At 39.2% G+C, this 26,044-nt stretch overlaps 1 protein-coding gene across 1 annotated transcript in view; it reads left to right on the forward strand.

Moving 5' to 3' along the window:
• The window catches only part of SH3BGR (SH3 domain binding glutamate rich protein), a 94,999-nt gene extending 70,677 nt beyond the window's left edge, over positions 1-24,322 (forward strand). Inside the window, exons 6-7 of the mRNA XM_004446610.5 lie at positions 17,420-17,567; positions 20,832-24,322. Of these exons, the coding sequence (XP_004446667.3) occupies positions 17,420-17,533 (114 nt within the window). The 3' untranslated portion in view covers positions 17,534-17,567; positions 20,832-24,322. The remainder of the gene's footprint in view (positions 1-17,419; positions 17,568-20,831) is intronic.
• Positions 24,323-26,044: the final 1,722 nt, after the last annotated feature.

Here is a 26,044-nt window from a genome sequence, read left to right on the forward strand (position 1 = left end):
TAGGATAAATGTTTTCATTCCCATAGGGAAAAACTGGAAGGAAAACAGGGGTCATGGTCCCAAACAATTCTGAAAACTTGCAGGGCAAACTCCATTAGACTTCAAGGGCTAGGAGTCATCAGTGGAATGATGTTTTGTCCTCTGAGTCTGATGAGGCGGCAGTACCAATCCTTCCATGTGCTCGGGTAGTGGCCGTGCTCTCCCCGAACAGTGGGGTGAAGGCTCACCCTCTTCAAGCATCGGGGTGGTGGCCAGGTTCTCTGCAATCCCTCAAGCATCTGAGACAACGAGGTGGTCGCACTCTCCCTGAACAGTGGGGTTCTCCCAGCTCTGGCACATACTCACCCTTCTCTGGGCCTAAGAAGATGTCTCCTGTCTAGACCTCGGTTTTCACGGTTCTGCCTTTGAAGTGATATTTTTCCTTCAATTTGTCCCTTTTAGCCCAGGCTGGCAGTGGTTCCACTCATACAGAGCTCACAAAAACTTGTCAGGTTTGCATGTAGTCCACAGGGGTCCAAACAAGCGGACAGTGGGATTTTCCACAGATCCTTTCTGCGTAACTGCATCTTCAATCCTGACTTGCCCTGAAATGGCCGAGTGGATCCATGTTCAATGAAACCCTTACCTGGAGTAGTATTCTCTGAGGTCCCACTTTCTGACAGCTCAGAATTTTCCAAACCATCAGTTTCTGGTTTCTTTGCACCCAGGAGTTCAGTTCTCAGCTTATCTCTTTCCTCTTGCATTTTACTGTTAAGTTGCAAGGAGAAACGAGGCTGAACTTTCCACATTTAGCTTGGGAATCTCCTCAACCAAATAACTAAGCTTATTGCGCTCAGATTTTGCTTTCCATCTGATATCAGAACACAATTTTGCAATGTTCTCTACCACTTTACAACAAGGACTACCTTTCTTCCAATTTCCAATGAAACAGTCACCATTTCTAAGGCCTCATCAGAAGTACCTTTAGCATCTGTAGTAGTCAGCCAAAGGGGTGCTGATGCAAAATACCAGAAATTGGTTGGTTTTTATAAAGGGTGTTTATTTGGGGTAGGAGCTTACAGATACCCGGCCATAAAGCATAAGTTACTTTCCTCACCAAAGTCTATTTAGAGCAAGATGGCTGCGGACGTCTGCGAGGGCTCAGCGCCTCTGTTTTCTCCACATGGTCAGCTGTAGACTATGAGGCTTTCTAGGCTTTGCCTCTCTCCACAAGATCAGCTGTAAACTATCAGGAGAATGGCTCTGTCACTCTCCCTGGGGCTCCAGCTTAAGGCTTCAGCATCAAACTCCAACATCAAAAACCCTCAGCTCTGTCCTTTGCCATGCCTTTTATCCCTAATGATGTGGCCCAATCAAAGCCCTAATCATAACTTAATCATGCCCAGGTACAGATCAGATTATAAACATAATCTATTATCTATTTTGGAATTCATAACCATATCAAACTGCTATAGCATCCATATTTCTACCAACAGTCTCTAAGAAATCTAGGCCTTTTTTATCAAGCACCTCACAATTCTTCCTGCCTCAACTCATTACCCAATAACAAAGCCATTTCCACATTTTTGGTATTTGCAATAGCAGGACCCCGTTCTCTTGGTACCAAAATCCTAGGCTGCTGAAAGGAGTTACTATGAAATAGGTTTGGCTTAAATAATGGGAATTTATTAACTTGCAGTTTGAGATGAAGAAAATGTCCAAATCAAGGCATCATTAAGGCAAAGCTTTTCCCCCAAAGACTGACTGCTGGATAACCTTGTTCGTCCGCCATGTGCCAAGGGATATGGTGGTGTTTCCAGGTCTCTCCCTTCTCTTCTGGGTTTCACTGATTTCAGCTTCTTGCTTCCATGGCTTTCTCTCTCTTTGTTTTCATTCCATTTATAAAGGACTCCAGTAAGAGGATTAAGACTGAAGTAGCCTCTTCAAAAGGTCCTACTTATAAAATGGGTTTACACCGTCAGGAATGAATTAAATTTAAAAACATGTTTTTTCCTGGGGTAAATACAACTCCAAACCAGCACAGGTGCCATGTGGATAAGAAGAAAATTAAAGTTCTTGGTGATCTGAGAGTTAACAGCAGACTCCATGCATTTGTTTATCCAGGCACTTAATGCAGATTTATTGGTTTAGTCTCTGGCTGCATCTGGGGATCTAAACGAAGGTGTCTTGGGACATTCCTTCAAGCACACAGACTTGTCAGGAGATGGATAAGTTCATGGTGATTACGGAAACAAAAAAGAGGGACCCCCTAGTTCAGCCTTATGGGTTAGGAAAGTCTTCCTTGAAAAGAGCATTTTTTAAGTGGTTTCCTGGAAGATGTGGTCAATGTGGAAAAGCTGCAGGAGATTGAGCACTGGGAAAACCTCTTGGACTGGTTCAGCCTTGGACGGCTCTGTCTGGCTTCTGGTTCTGTATTTTTTAGTTTAATCTTGGAAATCCAAGGGTATTGTTCTAGAACTGGCCAAGAATGTAAGGTTGAACCAGGGAGTGTACAACTGTGGCAGGTGTTCTACAACTTGCCTTTTGTGACTTTGCCTTTTCTGTTGTCATCTTGAGAGGGAGCCTGGGATGTAGGAAGGACAATGAATTAGGAGTCACAAGACCTCGGAGTCTGAGTCTCAGTCGCGTTGCTCACTTGTCCTGTGATCTTTGTCAAATGACTTAATTCTCTGTCTTCATTTGCCCAAAGAAGGGACCGAATGAGATGATCTTTATGATTACAAGATTATTTTCAATGCCATGATCCCACAGGCTCACTGCCAGAGTTGTAAGGCATTAGGAAATCTCAGAGGCTGCTCTCTAGGACCACTTTTCTGTACTTAAAGCAATTGTAGCACTTTGGCCCCAGAGAGGTTTATCGTAGGACCATTTTGGACAAGAATGGTACAGAGCTTTTATCTCCTTCTTAGAGTTGAAAGAACACACATTTCTGGGAGACGTGCTTGGTCATATTACTTTGATCTGGGAGGGGGGAGTTGAAATTCCAGTGGATTGGCAGCTTGAGCAGTGGAGATCTGTTTGAGCCTGAGGTGACCATACCACTCTTACCTTGCACGTTTCTTTTTTGCACTAGAAATCAGCATTTAAATACTGCATATTCATAAATGTTCACATTTTTTTCTGATAGAGGAAAAGTTTTTTTAAAAAAATTTATTGTGGCAACATATGTATATCATGAAATTTGCTATTTTAGTCATTTTAAGCGTACAATTCAGCAGCATTAATTACATTTACACCGCAGAGCTACCATCACTGCTGTATTACCAAAACTTTTTAGAAGAAAAAAATTTTGATCCACTTTTATTAATTGATTCAAAGCTAAAGTAAAAAGATACTTAAAAAGACGTAAAGACACAAAGGACATATTTTGCTCAACTTTTAAAATTGCTTGCACATATGGTCTGAATTTTATGAGATAGCTCTATAGATCTTTAGTATGCTCAGAAATAGAGATAGAATTATTCATATTATTAAGCAGTATTATAAGTTGGTTATATTTTCTTAGCAATAGGAATGATGGAAAAACGTCTTTAATCTTATAATATTCCAAGCACTGGAAATATAATTCATGAAATAAGTGAGGATCCCTCAGTTATCATATCTCTGCCATTAATACAGTTGATGGATAAATTAATGCATCTTTCATTTTGATGAACTTTTATTGTAGTTTGCTTAATTTTTAGATTCAATTAAAACTTAATGGAATTTATATTTTCCTTTAACTTCTGTTTGTGAACTTAAGGAATAAGAGGGAGTGACATCGACTGAAGAATTAGAGTAGCATATTCTTTTTAAAAGTTTTTATTTCTCTCCCTCTCCCCCAGTTGTCTGCTCTCTGTGTCCATTCACTGTGTGCTCTTCTGTGACCGCTTCCATCCTTATCAGCAGCACCGGGAATCTGTGTTTCTTTTTGTTGCATCATCTTGTTGTGGCAGCTCTCTGTGTGTGCGGTGCCATTTTTGGGCAGGCTGCACTTTCTTTTATGCTGGGCGGCTCTCCTTACGGGACGCACTCCTTGTGCGGGGAACACCCCTGTGTGGCAGGGCACTTCTTGCGCACATCAGCACCGTGCATGGGCCAGCTCCACACAGGTCAAGGAGGCCCGGGGTTTGAACCACGGACCTCCCATGTGGTAGGCGGACGCCCTATCCATTGGGCCAAGTTCGCTTCCCTTGAGTAGCATATTTAACAGTTGTGCTCCATCAGCTTAATAAAAGCATCTTGTGGGTGAGAGAATTGCAGCATAGGCTATCTTGTCCTTGTTCTTCAGGAAATAAGGGAGCTGATGGAACTCACATACTTGGGAAATCTCCCTTTAATCAGCATTAAAGAAAGGGAAAAAAAATAAATGGGAGATGAATTAGTGAAAAGGAGTTGGATAGAGCAGTGGGGCTTGGCGCTGGGCTTTCCTGAGCCTTCTTTGGGGAAAGGCTCTTCAACTGTTCCTCACTGATGTCAGACTGGGCCGGCCATTAGGTGGTGATTCCTTCTTGCTCCTTCTTCCTTGGTGCTGTCAACTAGCACAGAGGCAACCCAGTGCTTAGTGCTGAATCTTAGACACTGTGGAGGTTTGGCATGCGGATTCGCTAGGGTGCGAAAGACATGTGGCATTAGGAAACCCCAGTGGAACTCTCTCCAGGGAGAACAGTACTGATTTGGGAAGAATTTTACCCTCCCCCACATTCGCAGTTATGTTAGAAGAGGGGTTCTTATCTGCTGGTGTGCATTGGCAGCACCTGCTGCCTCCCTTCCTCACCCAGTGAGTAAGAATCCCAGGTGTCTGATAGAGCTGAGGTTGAGAGCCTTTGTCTTAGGGAGCCAGGATGGAAGATGCTGATGGATTACACAAGGACAAGAATCTCCAGTGCCCTGATTCAGGCATAGTCTCCTTCCTTGCTGGGTCTGCTACAGCCGTATGAGAAAAAGCCCTGACAAAAACCAAAAAATAATATAAACTGGAGAATTAAAATTAAGAATGTAAAAGAAACATAAATTCAATAGGATTAAGAATTTAAGGAAGAAATAGATCTTAAAATGAAGAGGAATAAGAATTAAATTATAAGAATAACATTTTACAAAAATCAAAGGTTAGGAACAATAAAAAAAATGAAGGAAGTCTTTAAAAATTAGGAGTTTTGAGCACATAAGATTTAAAGTAAAAGTAAAAACATTGAAAGAAAACAATTTAAAAACTTTAAGGATGACTTTTGACCCGTGTGGAGCTGGCCCATGTGCAGTGCTGATGCTTAAAAGGAGTCCCCTGCCATGTAGGGGTGTCCCCCGTGTAGGTGAGCCCCATGCGCAAGGAGTGCGCCCCATAAGGAGAGCCGCCCAGCACGAAAGAAAGTGCAGCCTGCCCAGGAATGGCGCCGCCCACACAGACAGCTGACACAACCAGATGACGCAACAAAGAGAAACAGATTCCTGGTGCCGCTGATAAGGATAGAAGAAGACACAGAAGAACACACAGCGAATGAACACAGAGAGCAGACAACTGGGGGGGGGAGGGGGAGAGAAATAAAAAAAAATCTTAAAAAAAAAAAGGAACAAAATTTACTTTCTGTAATAAAATTTAAACTATTATCTGGCTGGTGGACAGACTTATTTATAAGAGGCTAAGCTTATGTAATAATACACATTCTCAGTTGCAGAATTCAAAGTGGTAAATTATAAAAACATAGAGGCCTTAATTTAAACATTTACTGTAACTTGAAATATATAAAGGTATATTTACTGCCAACATTTTTGATGTAGGATTAAGCCATTTCCTTTAAACAAGCACCCAGTGATTAGAATTACCTGTTGTCTTTCTAACATACATGTACTCATTTGGAAATTCCAGTTTTGGTTCCTTTAAAATAGAACAGAAATGACATTTGCTAAGCATTCCAGTTGTATAATATATTAAGTTTAGGAACCCTCCTGCCCCACACATTTTTTTGGCACCTAATTTGTTAAAGGTGACATACATTTATTGAGTCTTTCCAAAGCATTCCACTAACTTTACATGGGAAGAAAACCACGATGTTCTTTCCATGGTCATGTGTCACTGATTTCCATTTATTTAAATGATGTAATTCCAATAAGACTGTAACTTGCCTACAAGCCTGCAGAAACAAACCTAACCGATTGCCATGAGTGAAGCCTTTGGTGAGTGGCGATGCTGAAACTACTAGCTGTGAACGCACACCACGCTCAGGAAATCAGTCAGACTGATTTAAGAGAAAGAAGGTAGATCAGAGCAGCTGGTCCCTGGACCAGAAGCATGAGCTTTACTTGGGAATCTCTAGAAATGTAGTTTCGAATTCCATCCTAACCTACTGAATCAGAAACTCTGATGTGGACCTGCCACTGTGTGTGTTTTAATACACTTTTTTTTTTTTTTTTTAAATTAGAGCGGTTGCAGGTTTACAGAAAAATTATGCAAAAACACAAAGTTCCCAGGTACTCCTCCCCACGTTATTAACACCTTGCATTAGTGTGGTACTTTTATTATAGTTGGTGGAAGAATATTATTATAACTATTCAATATAGTCCATGGCTTACAATAAGGTTCATGTGTTGTACAGCCCTATATTGTTGCTGTTTTTAATTTTTATTATAGTAACATATATACAACCTAAGATTTCCCCTTTTAACCACTTTCAAATATATAATTTAGTACTGTTAATTATATTCACAATTGTTAATTACGTTTCTATGGCCATGAAAGTATTCAAATCAAAGACATCATCTATTATCATCATCCATTACTGAATATTTTCCATCACTCGAAACAGAAACTCTGTACCAATTAAGCATTAACTCCCCATTCCCTACCCTTACCCTGGTCCTTGGTAACCTGTTTCTGACTTAATGAATTTGTTTATTCTAATTATTTCATGTCAGTGAGATCATACAATATTTGTCCTTTGTGTCTAGATTATTTCACTCAACACGATGTCTTCAAGGTTCATCCAAATTCTCACATGTATTCAAACTTCATTCCTTTTCATAGCTGAATAGTAGTCCATTGTGTGGATATACCTCATTTTGTTTATCCATTATTGGTTGGTGGACACTTGGGTTGCTTTCACTTTTTGGCAGTTGTGAATAACTGTGCTACAAACATCATTTGCAAATATATTCTATTGGAGTCCCTGCTTTCAATTCTTTTGGGTATATACCTAGAAGTGGAATTGCTGAGTCATACGATTATTCTATGCTTAATTTTCGGAGGAACACCAAACTATTTTTCACAGCATCTGTACCATTTTCATTCTCACCAGCCATGAATGAGTGTCACTCTTTCTCCACATCTTCTTCAACTCTTATCTTCTGTTTTTAAAATAGTAGCCATTCAAGTGGATGTGAAATGGTATCTTATTCTGGTTTTAGTTTACGTTTCCCTAATGGCTAATCATGTTGAGCATCTTTTATGTGATTTTTGACCATTTGTATCTTCTTTGGAGAAATGTCTATTCAACTATTTTGTCCATTTTTAAGTTATTTGTCTTTATTCTTGTAGAATTTTTAAATATATTCTGGGTTTAAACCCTTATTGATCATGGGGCTTCCAAATATTTCCCCCCATTCTGAAGAGATTGTCTTTACTTTCATGATGAAGTTCTTTGATGCACAAAATTTTTAAATTTTGGTGAATTCCCATTTATCTATTTTTTCTTTTGTTGCTCATACTTTAGGTGTAAGGCTGAGAAATGATTGCCTAACACAAGATACTGAGGATGCTTCCCTATATTTTCTTCTAAGAGTTTTATAGTTCTGGTTCTTATATTTAGGTCTTAGGTCCATTTTGACTTTTTGTATATGTCTGAGGCAGGGGTCCTCCTTCATTATTTTACATACGGATATCCAGTTCTCCCAACACCATTTGTTTAAAAGACTATTCTTTTCCACTTGAGCGGTCTTGGCAGCCTTGTAAAAAATCAATTGACCATAGACGTGAAGCTTTATTTCTGAACTCTTAATTTGATTCCCTTGGTCTATATGTTATCCTTGTCCCAGTACCATGCTGTTTTGGCCACTGTAACTTTGTAGTAAGTTTTAAAGTCAGGAAGTATGAGTCCTTCAACTTCGTTCTTTTTCAAGATGTTTTTGGCTATTCAGGGCTCCTTACCTTTATATACAGATGTGATGATTGGCTTTTCTATTTCTGCAAAGTAGGCTGTTGGAATTTTGATTGAGATTGCATTGAATCTGTAAATCACTTTGGGTAGAATTGGGAGCTTAATAATATTTAGTCCTCCAATCCATGAGCATTGAAGTTCTTTCCATTTATTTAGATCTTCTTTTACTTCTTTTAGCAAAGTTTTATAGTTTTCCATGTACAAGTCCTTTATATCCCTTGTTACATTTATTCAGAGATATTTGATTCTTTTAGTTGCTGTTGTAAATAGACTTTTTTCTTGATTTCCTCCTCAAATTGCTCATTACTGGTGTGTAGAAACACTACTGATTTTTGGGAGTTGGTATTCTGTCTTGCCATTTTGCTGAATCCATTTATTAACTCTAATAACTCTGATGTAGATTTTTCAAGACTTTTTAGATATAGGATCATGGCATTTGTGAATAGTGAAAGTTTTACTTCTTCCTTTCCAGTTTAAATGCCTTTTATTTCTGTCTTTGCTTAACTGCTCTAGCCAGAACCTCCAGCACAATGTGAATTGCATCCATCATCCACTTGGAATCTAAGCTCCCTCTTGATGTAGAGGGGGACTGGACATAACCATCCCAGGATCTCCAGGATGGAGGAATAGAGTATGGATTAGAGTGGATTTACTGGTGTTCTGCTGGGGAACTATTGTGATTAGTAAGGGAAGAAATTGTAGTAGTGATGTGGAGAGGGTGGCCACGATGGCTGCTGATGGTAGGGAGATGGAAGAAGAGATATAGTATGGAGGCATTTTCAGGATTTGGAGTTGTCCTGGGTGGTGCTGCAGGGATGGATGCTGGACGTGTATGTCCTGTCATGGCCCACTGGGTGGACTGGGGGAGAGTGTGGACTACAATGTAGATCATTGTTCATGTGGTGCAGTGGTGTTCCAGAATGTATTCGCCAGGTGCAGTGGATGTGCCACGATGATGGAAGAGGTTGTTGATGTGGGAGGGATGGGGCGGGTGGGGTGGGGGTATATGGGGACCTCATATTTTTTTAATGTAATATTTAAAAGAAAATAAAGAAGAAAAAAACAAACAAAAATACAGTGGTGAGAGTGGGCATCCTTGTTTTGTTCCAGATCTTAGAGGTAAAACTTTTAGTCTTTCACTATTGAGTATGATGTTAGCTGTGGATTTTACATATATGCCCTTTTTCATGTTGAGGAACTTTCCTTCTAGTCCCTTCTTTTTGAAGTGTTTTTTTTTTTTTATCAAGAAAGGATGTTGTATCTTGTCAAATGCCTTTTCTGCATCAATTGAGAAAATTGGTTTTTCACCCTTGTTTTGTTTAAGTGTTGTATTACATTAATTGATTTTCTTATGTTGAACCACCCTTGTATACCTGGGATAAATCCCACTTGATCATGGTGTATAATTCTTTTAATGTGCTGTTGGATTCAATTTGCTAGTAGTTTTTTGAGAATTTTTATGTCTATATTCATAAGAGAAATTGGTCTGTAATTTTCTTTCCTTGTAGTATCTTTATCTGACTTTGGTGTTAGGGTGATGTGAATGAGTTAGGTAGTGTTCCTTACTATTAATTATTTTTTTTTTTGGAAGAGTTTGAGCAAGACTGGTTTTGTTTCTTCTTGGAATGTTTTGGTAGAATTCACCAGTGAATCCATATGATCCAGAGCTTTTCTTTTTTTTGGAAGTTTTTGAATACTGATTCAATCCCCTTACTTGTTTTGGTCTGTTGAGATCTTCTATTTCTTCTTGCCAGTGTAGGTAGTTTATGTGTTTCTACAAACTTGTCTGTCTCACCTATATTATCTAATTTGTTGGCATATAATTGTTCATGTATCCTCTTATGATCCTTTTTATTTCAGTGGGTTGGGCAGTAATGTCCTCCCTTTCAATTCTGATTTTAGTTATTTGTGTTCTTTCTCTCTTTTTATCAGTGTAGCTAAATGTTTGTTGACTTTATAGATCTTTTCAAAGAACCAACTCTTGGTTTTGTTGGTTTCCTCTATTGTTTTTTTTTTTTTTAAATTCTCTATTTCATTTATCTCTAGTCTGATCTTTATTTCCTTCTTTCTGCTTGCTTTTACTTATTTCTATCCATTATTAAAAGTGGAGTCTTGAAGTCTTCTATTAATGTAGAACTATCCATTTCTCTCTTCATATCTGTCAATAATTAGTTCATATAGTTTGGGTCTCTGCCATTTGATGCATATATATTTATAATTGTTATGTCTTCTTATTGAATTGACCCCCATTTTATCTTGCTAAGCTGCAAAAGGCAATTTACCAGAAATGTGTTTACAATGGTGATTTATTATTTTGCAAGCTTACAGTTCTGTGGCCATGAAAGTGTCCAAATCAAGGCATTATCAAGTGATGCTTTCTCCCCAAAGACCAGCTGTTGGTGATCCTGGAATCCTCTGTCATATGGCAAATCACATAGCAAGAGGTATATGGTGGTAGTGCTGGTCTCTCCTTTCTTCTCTGGGTTTTGTTACTTTCATCTTCTGGCTTCTGGGGCTCTTTCTCACAGCTTCTGGGGCTTCCTCTCTGTGTCTCTGTTTCCATATTTATTCCATTTATAAAGGACTCCAGTAAAAGGATTAAGAGCCACTCTGGATTATGCCCTACTGAAGTAATCTAATCAAATGTCCTACCTATAATAGGTTCACACCCACAGGAATGGATTAGCTCAAAGGACATGATTTTTTCTTGGGTCCATAAAAGCCTCAAACTACCACAACCCCTTTATTAATATATTGTGACCCACTTTGCCCCTCATAAGTTTTTGAACAAGTCTGTTTTATTTGATCTTAGTATAGCTACCTCAACTTTCTTTTGGCTACTATTATTATGGTATATTTTTTCCATCCTTTCACTTTCAACATACTTGTATCTTTGAATTTAAGGCGACTGACTCTCTTATAAATATTATAGTGGAGTCATGCTTTTAAAAAAAAAATCATTCTTCCAATCTCTGCCTTTTGACTGGAGAACTTAATATATTTACATTTAAATTAACTGCTGATAATTCATGACTTTCTTCTACCATTTTGCCGTATGTTCTTTTTAAGTCTTATACCTTTTCTTACCCTCAATTCTTCCCTTAATGCATAATTTTATATTTATTTGATTTTTTGTAGTATATAATTTTGAGTCCCTTCTCCTTTCCTTCTATATATATTTTTCTTACATTTACTTTGTGGTTACCATGGGGCTTAAATTAATCATCCTAAATCAATAACAATCATATTTTATTTGATACTAAGTTAACTTCAGTACCATACAAATTTTTTAAAAAAATTATTTATTTATTTATTTACTGTTACATTAAAAAATATGAGGTCCCCATATACACCCCACCCCCCTCACCCAACTCCTCCCATAACAACAACCTCCTCCATCATCATGGGACATTCATTGCACTTGATGAATACATCTCTGAGCACTGCTGCACCACATGGTTAATGGTCCTCATTATTGTTTACACTCTCCCCCAGTCCACCCAGTGGGCCATGACAGGACAGAAAATGTCCAGCAACTGTCCCTGTAGTACCACCCAGGACAACTCCAAGTCCTGAAAATGCCCCCACATCACATCTCTTCTTCCCACTCCCCACCCTCAGCAGCTAATATGGTCACTTTCTCCATCTCAATGCTACATTTACTTCCATTACTAATCACAATAGTTCCAGACTAGAATATCAGTAAGTCCACTCTAATCCATACTCTATTCCTCCATTCTGTGGACCCTGGGATGGTTATGTCTGCTCCACCTCTGTATCGGGAGGGTGATTAGGTTCCACTTGGATGATGGATGCAATTCTCCTGTTTGCAGTTGCAGGCACTCTTGGCTCCCTGATATGGTGGTTGACCTTCCTCACCTCCCTGTTAGCTGGCTGGGGTAAGTCCAATAAACCAGAGGGTAGGAGTTGCAAGTCTGTTGAGGCTCAGGGCCTGACTGTCACACGGACAGTCCAGAGATTCAGGTCCCCCAAGTATACACTAAACCCCAGCGCCAACCACAGATCTGGTAAAAGTGACAGGAGAGGCTTGTGAACAAAGATCACATCTGAGTCCAACTCCAAACAATCAGGAACACAGACTTCAAAGTAGGGCCAACTGACATGGTACTGAAGTCCATCTGCCATGATCATATAACCTGTGGGTCTCTGTAGCCCTCAGAAGAACCAGTACCTGGGGTTGTATCTACTTTAGCTGTCTCTGGGACTCTGCTGAGGTGTGCATAAGGGTGACCCCTCTGATGACCTCCTGGCTCTTTTTTGGAGACTCATAGCCATATGGACTCATTTGTCCTTTCCATTTCCCCCTTTTATTCAAGGTCAAAAAGCATTTTTAACTCCTGATATTACATGTAGGCTGAGATATTCTGCTGGTCTGAGTTGACCCTTTTATTCATGGTTGTTCTCCAGCCACATCATCAGCTCGTACTTGGTAGTAATCCCTTGGTGCCAGGGAGGCTCATCCCCAGGAGTCATGTCCCATGCTGGGGGGGAAGGCAATGCATTTACATGCTGAATTTAATACCATACAAATTAACTGTTCCTATACAATTCTGTATCCCCACCTTTTACTTGTTCTTGTTATAAGCTATATCTTTATATGTTATAGGTCCCAAACCATCAATTTATCATTACTTTTTATGAACTTGCATGTTAGAACTTGTAATAAGTGAAAAATGGAGTTACATACCCCAAAATACAGTGCAGTAGTTTTGGCATTTATATTTACCTATATGGTTACTGTGATGGTTAGGTAACAGTGCCCACTTGTTTGGCCAAGCAAGTGCTGGTCTGCCAAAGAAGTGCCAATGCAAAATACCAGAAATCTGTTAGCTTTCATAAAGGGTATTTATTTGGGGTAAAAGCTTACAGTCCCAAGGCTGTGGAAAGTCCAACTCAAGGTACCATAAGAGGTACTTTCTCACCAAAGTCAACTGCCATTTGTTGAAGAAAGATGGCAGGCAATCTCTGTGAGGTTTTAGCCTCCCCTGCTTGGGCTTCTTCTCCCAGTCTCACCTGTTCCACTTCTTCCCAATTTCAGCTGTAGGCTGGTATAGGGCCTGTCTCTCAGGGTTTTCTATATCAGTCTTGGCTTCCCAAGGTCAGCTGTACATCATCAGGTAAAATTATTCCCTGGGGCTTCAGCTGTTTGAGCTTTCTCCTTTCTGTCACATGGTAGGAAAAAAAAATGACAGCTCTCTCTTATGGTCTGTCTATCTATGTGAGTGTCCATTTATATCAGACCCACCAAGGGGGTGTAGACTCAACCTGAGTCGCCCCTTACTGATGTGGTTGAATAAAAAAGCCCTCAAAGCAATCTTAAGAGGTAATCTAATCAAAGTCCCCTCAACTGAATTTAATAAAACAAAGGGTAACACACCCAGAGGAATCAATTAGTTTACAAATATAATCTTTCTCTTTTTGGGATTCATAAATAATCTCAAACCGCCACAACTTTCTTCTACCACTTTGCTATATGTTTTTTAACAGTCTTATACCTTTTCTTACCCTCAATTCTTGTCAATGCCCTCTTTTATATTTATTTGATTTTTTGTAATATACCATTATGAGTCCCTTCTCATTTCCTTCTGTATATATTTTTCTTATGTTTGCTTTGTGGTTACCATGGGGCTTAAATTAAAAATCCTAGATCACTAACAATCACATTTTATTTGATAGTAACTTACCTTCAATACCACACAAATTAACTGTTCCTATACATTTCTGTACCCCCACCTTTTTGTTGTACTTGTTATAATAAATTATATCTTATACATTATATGTCCCAAACCATTGTTATTATTACTTTTTATGAATTTGCATCTTATAACTAGTAAGAAGTGAAAAATGGAGTTACATACCCCATAATACAATACAATAGTGTTGGCATTTATATTTACACATATGGTTACTGTGCTGGTTAGATAACAGTGCCCAGTTGTTTGGTCAAGCAACTACTGGCCTAACTATTATGTGAGGACTTTTTATGGACTTATATGATCAGTAAATTGATTGCATTTATGGCTGATTATCTCTGTAATCAAATGAGGAGTTTGCTTCAGCAATGAAAGACGTTTCATCCAGTCAGTTGAAGACCTTAAAAGAAATGATGATTTCAGCAGTCAGAAGAGAGAATTTCCATCTCTACATCAACCAGCCAGTTTCTCCTGGGGGGGATTCATCAAGGACTATCATCAGAGTTCCTGGCTTGCAGTCTACCCTTTGGAATTTGGATTTGTGCATCCCCACAGCTGTGTAGACAATTACATAAAATCTTAAAATATTTACAGATATATCCTGTCACTTCTTTTTCCCTAGAGAAGCCTGACTAATACAGTTACCTCTACTGGAAGTCTTTATTCCATTTGCCACTTCAATCCACTGTCTTGGTCCTTTCCTTTGAATCAGAAGAACTCCATTAACATTGCTTGTAGGGCAGGTCAAATGATGACAAACTCCTTCAGCTTTTGTTTATCTGGGAATGTCTTAATCTCTTCCTCATTCTTGAAAAATAATCAAATTTTTGTCTGGCAATTGTTTTCTTTCAGCACTTTGCATATTCTGCCCTATGGCCTTCTTGCCTCCATGGTTTCAGATTGAGAACTTGGCACTTAATTGTATTAGGACTCCTTTGTACTTAACATGTTTAATTATCTCTTGCAGTTTTTGGAACTCTTTCCTTGTCCTTGGCATTTGACAGTTTGAATACTCTGTATCTACTGTAGTTCTCTTCCAGTTTATCCTGTTAGAGTTTCTTTGGGCTCCTTGAATGTGAATATTCATGTCTTTCATTAAATTCAGGAAGTTTTCTACTATTATTATTTTAAAAATATACCTTCTGCCCCTTTCTCTCTTTCTTATCCTTCTGTGACTCCCATAATGTGTGTTTTGGTACTCTTGATGGTGTCCCACAGGTGTTTTTGGCTCTCTTCACTTTTTAAAACCTTTTTCCTTTCTGCATCTCAGCCAGAATCATTTCAATTGGTCTTGGCTGTAAAGTTCACTGATTCTTTCTTCTGTCAGCTCTAATGTAATGTTGAAACCCTCTAAAGAAAATTTCACTTCAGTTACTGTGGTCTTCAGCTCCAGTATTTCTATTTGGTTCCTTATAACACTTTCTATCTCTTTATTGCAATTCTGTTGTTTTTCTGATATCCTTTAGATCTTTCTCTGAGTTTTCCTTTATCTCCTAGAGCATACTGAGGATTTTTTAAAAAATAAACTCTTTGCCCAGTTTGTTCAATGTATGGTCTTCTTCCTTTATTATTTCTGGATTTTTTTTCTCTTATTTCTTTGGATGGGTCATCATTTCCTATTTCTTTGGTAATCTTTTGTGCTATGCTATACATTTTAATATTTTGAAGTGTTTAACATACAGTTAATCCCAGAGCTGTATGTTCCTTTAGTTTCTACCTAACTAGTGATATGACAGAGACTTCCTTAAGGGCTGGAAGCTAATAAAAACAAATAAACCAGCACAAAAAAATACCCCACCATTCACAGTCTTTGCAAATGGACCCTCTGTTGGCTGGTGCTCTCCTTCAGAGTTTAGCCATCCCATCAAGAAGATCTGCCCAAAGCAAATGTGAAGTACAGGAGCTGTCTTTTCTGAGCCTGGGTCTTGTCCTGGGCTTGTGCTTGCTTGTGACCTTAGTAATTCCCCCCATTTATAGCAATTCAAATGTTCACTCTACTTTCTATGAAATAGACTTTCTCTTCCTTGGGGTGTTCTACTGTATGACTTAATGCAGATAATCCTTACCCCAGGCCACTTTGACTTGTTTTTCACATTGCTTTATCTGTCAGCAAGCTCCTTCTGCCTGCAGCTTGGGAGGGTGAGTCCGAGTCCGATGTCCTGGCTCAGTCTTTCTTGCTGCCACCTGATAGCTTGGCACTGACATACAGGCACCCCATTGTGCATATGGAGGTACTCTGCTCCCGCCAGTGACCCACAGTGGAAGTGGAGGCTGGCTCCTCATTGCACCGGGGAGGGGCATGGAAGGGGCCAGCCAGGGTGCCACGATGCTCTCCTACCATTTTAAAGCTGCATTTTCTTGATTTGGCACTTGCCCAGTTACTGCAACCCTTGAACTGTTCCGGAGTTTGGAGGAAGGTGGTTCTACCAGATTTTGCTCTTTGTGGGGAAGTGGCAACCTGGAGCATCTTATGCTGCCTCCTGGTCTGTAAGCAACAGTTTTAAGAATATCGTTTTGAACTTTTTGGATTAATCATTTAAAATGCTAATTAGAGAAATGAATTAAGATTGAGAATTTCTGGGTAGGGGGACTAATTGACCACAGACACATGTATTTTCTGGTGGTTGAGGCTGATCAACATTTAAAAAGGTCCCAGATGTCAATGAGAAACTTCTGTTGATTTTTGAAATGAAAAAATAATTCATGATCTTTTATGGAAAATTTAGAAAATAAATATAAAAGAAGAAAATAAAAGTAGCCTGTCACCCCATTACCTAGAGATAGCTACTAGCTACGCCTCCCTTCCCCCCATGTATATACATTTCCCAAACCTTTGGTTAATACTTTTTTGTAACCTACTTTTCTCATGTAATATATCTATTAATACATTTTTTGGAGGGACAGTAAATATAGATCGGCTGTATTCTTTTTAATGTTAATTTGTGAAATGATTCCTTATTCTTGGACCTAAAACTTATTTCTAGCTTATTCTACACTGTCATTTTTCGTGATCAATAAGTTATAACTTTCCAATAATTATTCTTTTGTTTCTCTCTTGCTAGGCAAAATTCTGCTTTTGAAAATCTGATTTTACATATAAAAATAAGACAAACTTACTATAAATTAGAAACAATGTCGGTTCACATACATGGGTTGCTGATAGCTTTGGCTTGAAGAAATTAGCTTGTTGTAACAAAATTTAAACAGCTCATACATTTAAAAGCTTCATCCTTTCTGACAGAATTCCATCTCCTGAGGTTCTTTTTGTATTTTATTCTTTTAACTGCCTTCTGAATTATACAAAATAATTTCATGAGACTAGTCCATTAGTATGAGTAAAACTATATGCTTAAGAGAAATCATGAAGCCCATTAGAATTATCGTACTGATCTGGAGTCTGTGTAGAAAGATGATGTTTTTGCGTGTTCGCGTGTGTGTGTGTGTGCATGTATGTGGGTGTATGTGTGTTGGGTATGGAGCGTGGGAGGCCCTCAACTCTGGTCTGAGCTATTACACTGTTTTCTCACTGTATCTTTTGACCCACATCCTTAATCATAATGTAATTTTTGTTAAAATAAGGTGGATGAAAGTACTGAGGAAGGAGCAGAAGGGGAAGCAGAGGAAGAGGGAGGAGAGGAAGAGGAAGCTGAAAAAGAAGAAGAACCTGGAGAAGAGGAAGGAGAAGATTCTTAGACCTCTTCATGCTTCATTTCTTCAAGTTTTCCAGGTAGCCACATATTTACAGAGATGAAAACTATTATAGTTTACTATCTATATTACATTTCACTTGCTGATAGGAGAAAAATAAATTCCAACCCCAATTCCAACTTATCTGTCTTGGTTTGCATACCCTGAGATGTTTGCATACCCTGAGATGTTTATCAATCCTTTCTAGAACCTCAGGTGTATAAAATCCACTGGATCCATTTCTTGGGCATTTAGGCACAGAATGCTATGGCTGATTGGATTTCTAGCAGAGGGCCTATTTAGAGGTGAGGAAGAGTTTTGTAGTTATTTCCTCCTCTTCCTCTATTTAACTTTTATTTAAGAAGTGCTTTTATTAGCTTTCTATTTCATACAAAACCTCTGTTGACTGGTAGGACAATTAATGTTCATAACAATGGCAACAACTTATAGCCTTACAAACTCATGATGATGGCTATTGATTGATGAAAGAAGGAATTTTAGTCATAAGGATTTGATACTACATTTTCATTTATTAAATATTAACCAGGACACTCATATAGAAACACCATGGAAGATGGTGAAGTTGCTTTAGGTTCTTTTGGCAAATAAGCTTTTGCTATAATTCTAAACTTTTACTGGCAATAAAAAATAGCTAGTTGGTTCTTAACAGTTTTGTAAGTGCCATGCAAATGCATTGATAAGAAAATGATAGTAACTAATGGTAGCGGAAACTGGGGATATCAGGGGATGCTCAAATATTTTGGGTCACACTGATAAGATGGTATATGTGAAAATATCTAATGATCATTAAGTGCTGTTTAATATCTGGTATTATCAGACATTGTGTAAACATTGTATTATTAATATTATTTGACCTTGCTACCAAATTTGAGTCAGCACTAGATTCTCTAGGGCAGTGATGTATATATTCTCACTCTGGTGCTTTTTGTTTTTATTTTTATTTATTTTTAAGGAGGTGCTGGGGATTGAACCTGGGACCTTGAATGTGCAAAGCAGGTGTTCAACCACTGAGCTATAACCGCTCCACTTTTATTTTTTATTATTTTGCTTTTTTTTTTTTTTTTTTAGTATTCTTCTGGTTCATATTAATCCCCTACTGAAAACTTTAAGGCAGACTTTTGAGCTGTTGATGTTAGGGGAACTAGGGAAGATGGTAATAACGGGGGATTAACATCTCAGGACACAGCTGGTCTTTAAAGGGCTGCAGTAAAACTTGGTGACTGGGCGGCGGACTTGGCCCAGTGGTTAGGGCATCCGTCTACCACATGGGAGGTCTGCGGTTCAAATCCCGGGCCTCCTTGACCTGTGTGCTGCTGGCCCATGCGCAGTGCTGATGCGCGCAAGGAGTGCCCTGCCACACAGGGGTGTCCCCCGCGTAGGGGAGCCCCAGGCGCAAGGAGTGCGCCCCTTAAGGAGAGCCACCCAGCGTGAAAGAAAGTGCAGCCTGCCCAGGAATGGTGCCGCACACACGGAGAGCTGACACAAGATGACTCAACAAAAAAAAGAAACACAGATTCCTGTGCTGCTGACAACAACAGAAGCGGACAAAGAAGGCACAGAAAATAGACACAGAGAAAGACAACCGGGGTAGGAGGGGGAAATAAATAAATAAATAAATCTTTAAAAAAAAAAAACTTGGTGACTGATTAGTTGATGGGTAGACAGAAGGACTCTATTAGAAAGGGAAAAAAACAGAACCTAACTATCTCTGGTGCTTTGTAAATATTGGCTGATAGCATTGCTCCACGTACCAAGAGCCAATTTTAATAGTGTGAATCTCTTTTCTCTCATTTTCTCTAAAAAGAAAGTTTATTAGCATTTTAGGAAATCTTGGGGCTGGTAAGAGTAGTCAACATGGTTATCATTGGGTGGTAAGTTTTATCCTTAATTAAAAAAAAATTACAAACTGAAATATAGGCCATCTTGTTTTCCCAGTTTTTTTTTAATGTATTTTTTATTTATTTTTACAAGATAACATAGATCACACAAATGTTACATTAAAATTACATGAGGTTCCCATATGCCCCACTCCCCACACCCCCTACTTTTCCCACAGCAACAACTTCTTTCATTAGTGTGATACATTCATTGCAATGATGAGTACATTTTGGAGCCCTGCTACACGCATGGATTATAGTTTACATTGTAGTTTATGCTCTCTCCCAGTCCATTCAATAAGTTATGGCAGGATAATAATGTCCTTATCTGTCCCTGCAACATCATTCAGGACAACTCCAAGTCCCGAAAATGTCCTCATATCACACCTTCTTTTCCCTCTCCCTCCTGTGGCCACTGTCTCCACATCAATGATATAATTTCTTCCATTGCTAGAGTCACAATAGTTCTATAGTAGAATACCAGCAAGTCTACTCTATCCATATGTTATTCCTTCATCCTGAGGACCCTTGGGTGGTGATGCCCGCTCCACCTCTCAATGAGAGGGGGCTTCGATCCCACACGGCTGGTGGATGGGACTCTCGTGCCCACAGCTGTAGACTCTCTTGGTTCCTTGGTGTGTTAGTTGTCCGTCCTCACCTCCTTCTCAGCTGACCCAGGTGGTTTCTTGAATGCTGTGGACACTGACCTCTACTTCAAGGCCCCCGGATTTGTCATTTTGGTGACGATTCCATTTCTAAGGAATGGGTTGAGACCTGTGTTTGAAAACAGAAAAGAAAGAAAATTGGCAATTTTATTTTAAGAAATTCTATCTGAATGAAAAAGGGTGGGAAATTAAGCCCAGTATCTATCTATCTATCTATCTATCTATCTATCTATCTATCTATCTATCTATCTATCTATCTATCTATCTACCTACCTACCTATCTATCTATCTATCAAAATATTACAAGACTCGTAAGTATTGTTTAATTGCTTCTTCATTTCTGCTTGTAAAACTCTTTAAAAATTATGGGCATTTAATATGATAATTATAGGGAATTGTTGCTTGTGAAAGAAATGGCACAGCCAAGAAAGGCTTGTTCCAATACTAAGACTGCAAAGTCTCTCTTCTCTTTGGAAATGCAGTAGGGAAACTTTAATTGGGGATGTTGAATTCTTTATGGTGTTGATATGGGTTAGTACAGAGAAAGAATATAAACACAGCCCAGTTTTCCATGAGAAGAATGTGCTTTTCTGTCCTTGCACTTGGAAACAAATGAGTAGTGGTTTATAGAATAAAAGTCAAATACTTTCCTTTATTGGATGTTAGATTATAAGGATTGTGGTAAACATTCTCTGTCTCTCTTTAAAGGTCTTCTCCATAAATATATTCTCTCTTTTTTAGAAAACACAAGCCGTGAAGCAACAGTTCAACCACCAACCCACAAACCAAACTCAAGAAAATGCTTTAGCTGAAGATAGCACATCTCTCAGTATCACAGAGGCTCTCTGAGGAATTATACTGCTTGATGTGGCTAGATGTACCTGGATATATCATCTATGTAATCATGTGACAGGAAATTAAATGTGAAGGCAATATGTGCATACCTTCATGTGCCCGAAATTTTGGTTTTGCTTAATATTCTTGTTTTTCTTTAGCCCTGTATGCACAGATCTTACTAATACCCTGAAAAAAGTATTTCCTCTGTATGTGCCTCATGCTACCTGTCTTGGAATTAGCTTTGAAAATGAATGTGCTCTCCAGAAAACAATCATATAAATAAAGATTCATAGCAAATACTTGTCCCAAGAAACATTGTTTATTTATAGCTCTCCTCTGCTAAGCCTGTTCCCAAGTCTGAATCAATAGCCCAAGCAGAACCTGCCTGCATGGGGCTGTGTACTTTTTATTGTTCTAATTATTTGATCCATGTTTTCAATTGCACTGATTGGTCGTGATGTCACGGTTTTTTTCTTTTATTTTTTTCTGACACCACATTTTGTATTATGCACATTGATGTGCACAGTATCTTTGGAGCCTTATTGAAATGTAACTCTACTGTCCACATTGTGTAGGGATGACGGTAAAGACAAGTAAATTTGCGACAATCCACGACCCTTTGTAGTTTCTGGAGCTGGAAGGAGTGGCTGCTGCTTCTTACCCTGCTGTTTATTGACTTGCAACCGCGGCTGCTACTCATACAACCTGATACAGTTCACAGTAATTTTGTTTCCTGATTGCCAGGAGTGTGTGTTTACCAGGAGCCTGCCTGCCCAGGTAGATTTGATGGAGTTTCTCTGCTCACCTGCCTCACCTGTATATCATAGATTACTTTCTTTCTGGTAAGATTTTGTTGACATCCATCCTCTCCTTGCATATTCACCATTCATTGTTTTTTGTTGCAGCAAACTTTGCTTTGGGAGAGCTGGTCTCCCTGGCCCTGGGCTCTGCTATATTCTTATTTCCTGTTAGTTATGGTAATTCGACCTGGAGTGGCCACAAAAGCTCCCTGCCTGTCCCTCCTGAGTCTGCCCGTTGATTTTGTAGCTGAGCTTGTGTCTCTCTTTAGGGACTGTCTACTAGGGTCATAGGACTTGTGTGGGTCACAGGAACACTGCAAAACAAGCTCTTTTCTTGTTATCCTGGTAACAAAAAGAGGCATTTTTGAAGGGAGTTTTGTTTCAAATCCTTGAAGTACTTACTTTAAAACATTGCTCCCTTTGACAAGAATAAGATGAAAGACTATAGTGAAATGGGAATTCATACAATGAAAAGTAATTTCTATTTTATTTCATTGCATGAGATTGTGTCATATCTAAATAGCATGGCGGAGCAGGTGTCGCTCAGTGGTTGAGCGCCTCCTTCCCATGCATGCGGTCCCGGGTTCAATCCCTGGTGCCTCCTAACAACACTAAACAAAACAAAAATAACAAGCATGAAAAATTTTGGTAATACCACACACAAGTAGGCCTTCAGCTTTTTGTTATTGCTTGGGTTGGCTTGTAGCTCTTTTGCAGTAGAACAGGATGGAGATAGATTTATTTAGTTAGGTGCCAATCTCCCTCCTATTTCTTCTGTTTTAAGTGAAAATGATTATTTGTGGTACTGACAAAGATAACAAAACAGAACACTTATTCTCTATTTAAAAAAGTTTTTTTTTTCCTGCCTGTTTTTCTGTAGTCAGGAAAGTAACCTAGGAGAGTATTTATTTACTCACATTTCATTTTCTTTGCAGTACTACTGAAATGTGAAAATCAGTCAGATCACTCTGCCATATAAATAGTATCTGTTCTAGAATGATTTATTCAATGGTGAATGGGTTCAGCGGAACACAGGGAAATTTCCAAATATGAACTGTATGATAGCAAACTATAGTTAAAAATCCACATGCTTTATCAATAAAGATTCTAGAAACTAAGCATTATGAATATGTAAAAAAAAGGAAGAACTCAAAAGAAAATCCCAAGTGAAAAAGCAAAATTCACTGCAAAAATGAGAAAGGACTAGAGAAACGGAATAATTATTTGATGATGGGAAGCTAATAGAGGTTTCAGAGTTGGATTTATTATTGACAAGATACCTAAATGTTCAAACAACTGTTTTTGTTTTTTTTTTTAATTAGAAAAAGCAACTACAAAAAAATTTGAGTTCATTTTTTTCTAGCCACTGAATAACAGGTGCTTCTTTCTTTTTTTCCCCCTTAGGGGTTTCCTTCAGTTTCTTGGGGTTGAAATCTTCATTTGGTGTGAGGATCCAACATGTACCAAAAGGGTGGTTTATGGTTGTTATCGAATTCCTTGTTTTCTCAATTAAATGGCAGAGATATTGTAATAGAATGAAATCTATTGTCTACAAAAGTTCTTGAGGATTCTATAAAAATGTTTTAAGACTTAAAAACGTGTGAGAAAATCTTTAAAAAAAAAAAAAACAACGTGTGAGAGCACGGTGTGTAAATGTCATCACCTCAGTGAATTGCAATAATAGAGAAGGACCAGTAGGTGGTGACAAAAGACAGCCTTTTTGATAGGGATTCGCTCCCCCGGGGTCTTCCTTGCACTCTAAAGGTGATATAAGGCATTTGTTAACTAGAGAGAGGAAAAAGAAACAAGGAAAAAACCTCCACAGCGACTGATAACTTAGTGTGCCATTTATAACGCTTTTATCCAAAATAATTTATTTTGGGCCAAACATGGTGCATTCTTAAAAGTGATTAGAACCAGTAATTGACCGCGTGAGCCACACACCCTTGTATTACACAGGAGTCTAAACTCAGTGACAATTTTGAGAAAGACCCAGACTCGTCCTTTAGACCAGGGGTTCTTAACTTTTTTCCTTCCATGAACCCCTTTGCCAGTTAGGTGAAAACCACGGACCCCTTACTGAGTCCACACTGTACTGTGTATTATTTGATAAACATATCACACCTGTACCAACATGTCCCCACAAGAATAATGTTTTTCGAATTTAAATTCAAGCTCACAGACCCCTGGTTAAGAACCCCTCCTTTAGACTATAAATGGTTTTTTCTCATCACAGAGCAGTGACGTGGGGAATTGTCCTTCCTTTTCAAGTCTTTAGTCCTAAGATAGCTGATTTCTCAGTATTTGGTAATACAGGAATGATCCTAACAAAAGCATTCTTTTCTTGATTATCTAGGTTACTTGGCTCTTTTACTGCTTTGTTTTGGCGGGACTATCGTACGTAGAAAAAATGAGTTGTGAGGATGCTCTTTTATCATTTGTTAAAAATGTTTCACAACGATGGAAGGTTTTGGTGGTGGGGTGAGGTGTGGGAGCCCTGTGTATGTTTGTTTTGTAGGTTCACAACTTTTACTATACACTTATTGTTTATGTATGAGTGATACACTTCAATAAAAGTTTTAAATGAGAAAAAAATGAGTTGTGAAGTCTTTAAAACCTACCGGATAGTCAAAGATATGGTAGTGCTCGTAGATGTGGATGGGTCCAACAGGGCAGGGCTCAGCTGGGTGGGTGTGAGAAGCCTCCAGGGGGGCTGTTAATCGGGAGGAACTCGTTCCAGCCTGGCGTCCAGTAGGCTCAGCAGCTGGGGGTCAGGAGCCCCGGGGAGTACACCTTCTCTGGGTGGACTCACAGCAGCCAAGCTCACAGTTTAGGGTTTAAGTTGGACTGCTGGCGATTGTCCTCAATTTTATTTTTAATTTGCCAACATTTATTGAGTACCTGCAGTGGGTCAGGTCATGTAATCCCCATAGTAACCCAGCGAGGTGGATTCCATCCGCATTTTACAGATGAGGAAACTGAGGCATGGGGTGTGTATTTCAGTCCTTCTCCAAGGTCGCCCAGTCTGGAAATGGCTGATGCGGTACTGAGGTATTCAAGTATCCCACTCCAAAGCCAGGGGCAGCTTCCCAACAAGCTCTTTTTTTTTTTTTTTTTAAAGATTTATTTATTTAGTTTCCCTGCCCCTGCCCTGCTGGTTTTTTGCTCTGTTTGCTGTGTCATCTTCTGTATCTATTTTTCTTTTTTGTCTTCTCATTTTTTCTCCTCTAGGACTCAGAGGGAATCGATTCTGGGAACCTCTGATGTGGAGAGAGGTTCCCTGTCAATCGCACCACCTCAGCTCCTATTTTCTGCTGTGCTTCGCTTTGACTCTCCCCTTCGTCTCTCTTTTGTTGCATCATCATCTTGCTGTGTGACTCACTTGCGTGGGGCACTGGCTCACCACGTGGGCACTGGCTTACCACGCAGGCACTCCTGTGGGTACTTGACTCACCATGCAGGCACTTGGCTCATCACATGGGCACTGACTCACCACGCAGGCATGCTTTTTCTTCTTTTTCACCAGGAGGTCCCAGGGATTGAGCCTGAGTCCTCTCATATGGTAGGAGGAAGCCCTATCACTTGAGCCACATCCACTTTCCCCAACAAGCTCTTTACCCCTCATCCTTGACTCCTGGAGGTGCCTGACTGAGCAATATGGGGACTTGCCCTTCTCTTCTGTGATCCATTTTGTGTTTGTTTCATAGCTGAACCACCAGAGGGCCATTTTGTACCTTCATTTCTAAGTTTGTTGGGCCACACTGCCCAGCCCTGGTTATAGAGGGAATTGTATTATGGCCAGCGTGCGGTGCTCTAGAAATTGGATGGTGAGCTCAGATGAAAGGTTGCGAGAGAGAAAAATCTAAATATGTCATCTGCATCTTCCAGTGTCACCGTCCTTGGGGAACATCTAACCCACTGATGCTGCCGGTGTGCCCCGGAGCTGGTTTGGTCCTTTGTTGTCACCTGCCACCCAACCAGCCCCTTTTTGTATTTTTAGCAGAGAGAGTGGTTCTGTTTGGCTCGTAGTTGGGATGATTTGATAAGCCAAAATGCATCTTGGTCGCAGGATGGGAATTTTAAGTTGCTTGTTTTGTAGCAGGTTATGTTTCTGTGGTTTCCAACTCTCCCCATCCTACCTCCCACCTTTTTGTTTCGTTTGTTTCCCTCTGGAAAGAAACCAAAGTTACCTAAAGAGGAAAATAAAACTCATATTAAAAACATCACAGCCACAGAATAATTTCTTCTTAAATTCGGCAAAAATAAAACAGAAATGAAACCTGGTTTTATTCCCCTCTGAGGAGTAGAGCTATCTTT

Source organism: Dasypus novemcinctus, chromosome 4 (assembly GCF_030445035.2).
Source record: "Dasypus novemcinctus isolate mDasNov1 chromosome 4, mDasNov1.1.hap2, whole genome shotgun sequence".
NCBI lineage: Eukaryota > Metazoa > Chordata > Mammalia > Cingulata > Dasypodidae > Dasypus > Dasypus novemcinctus.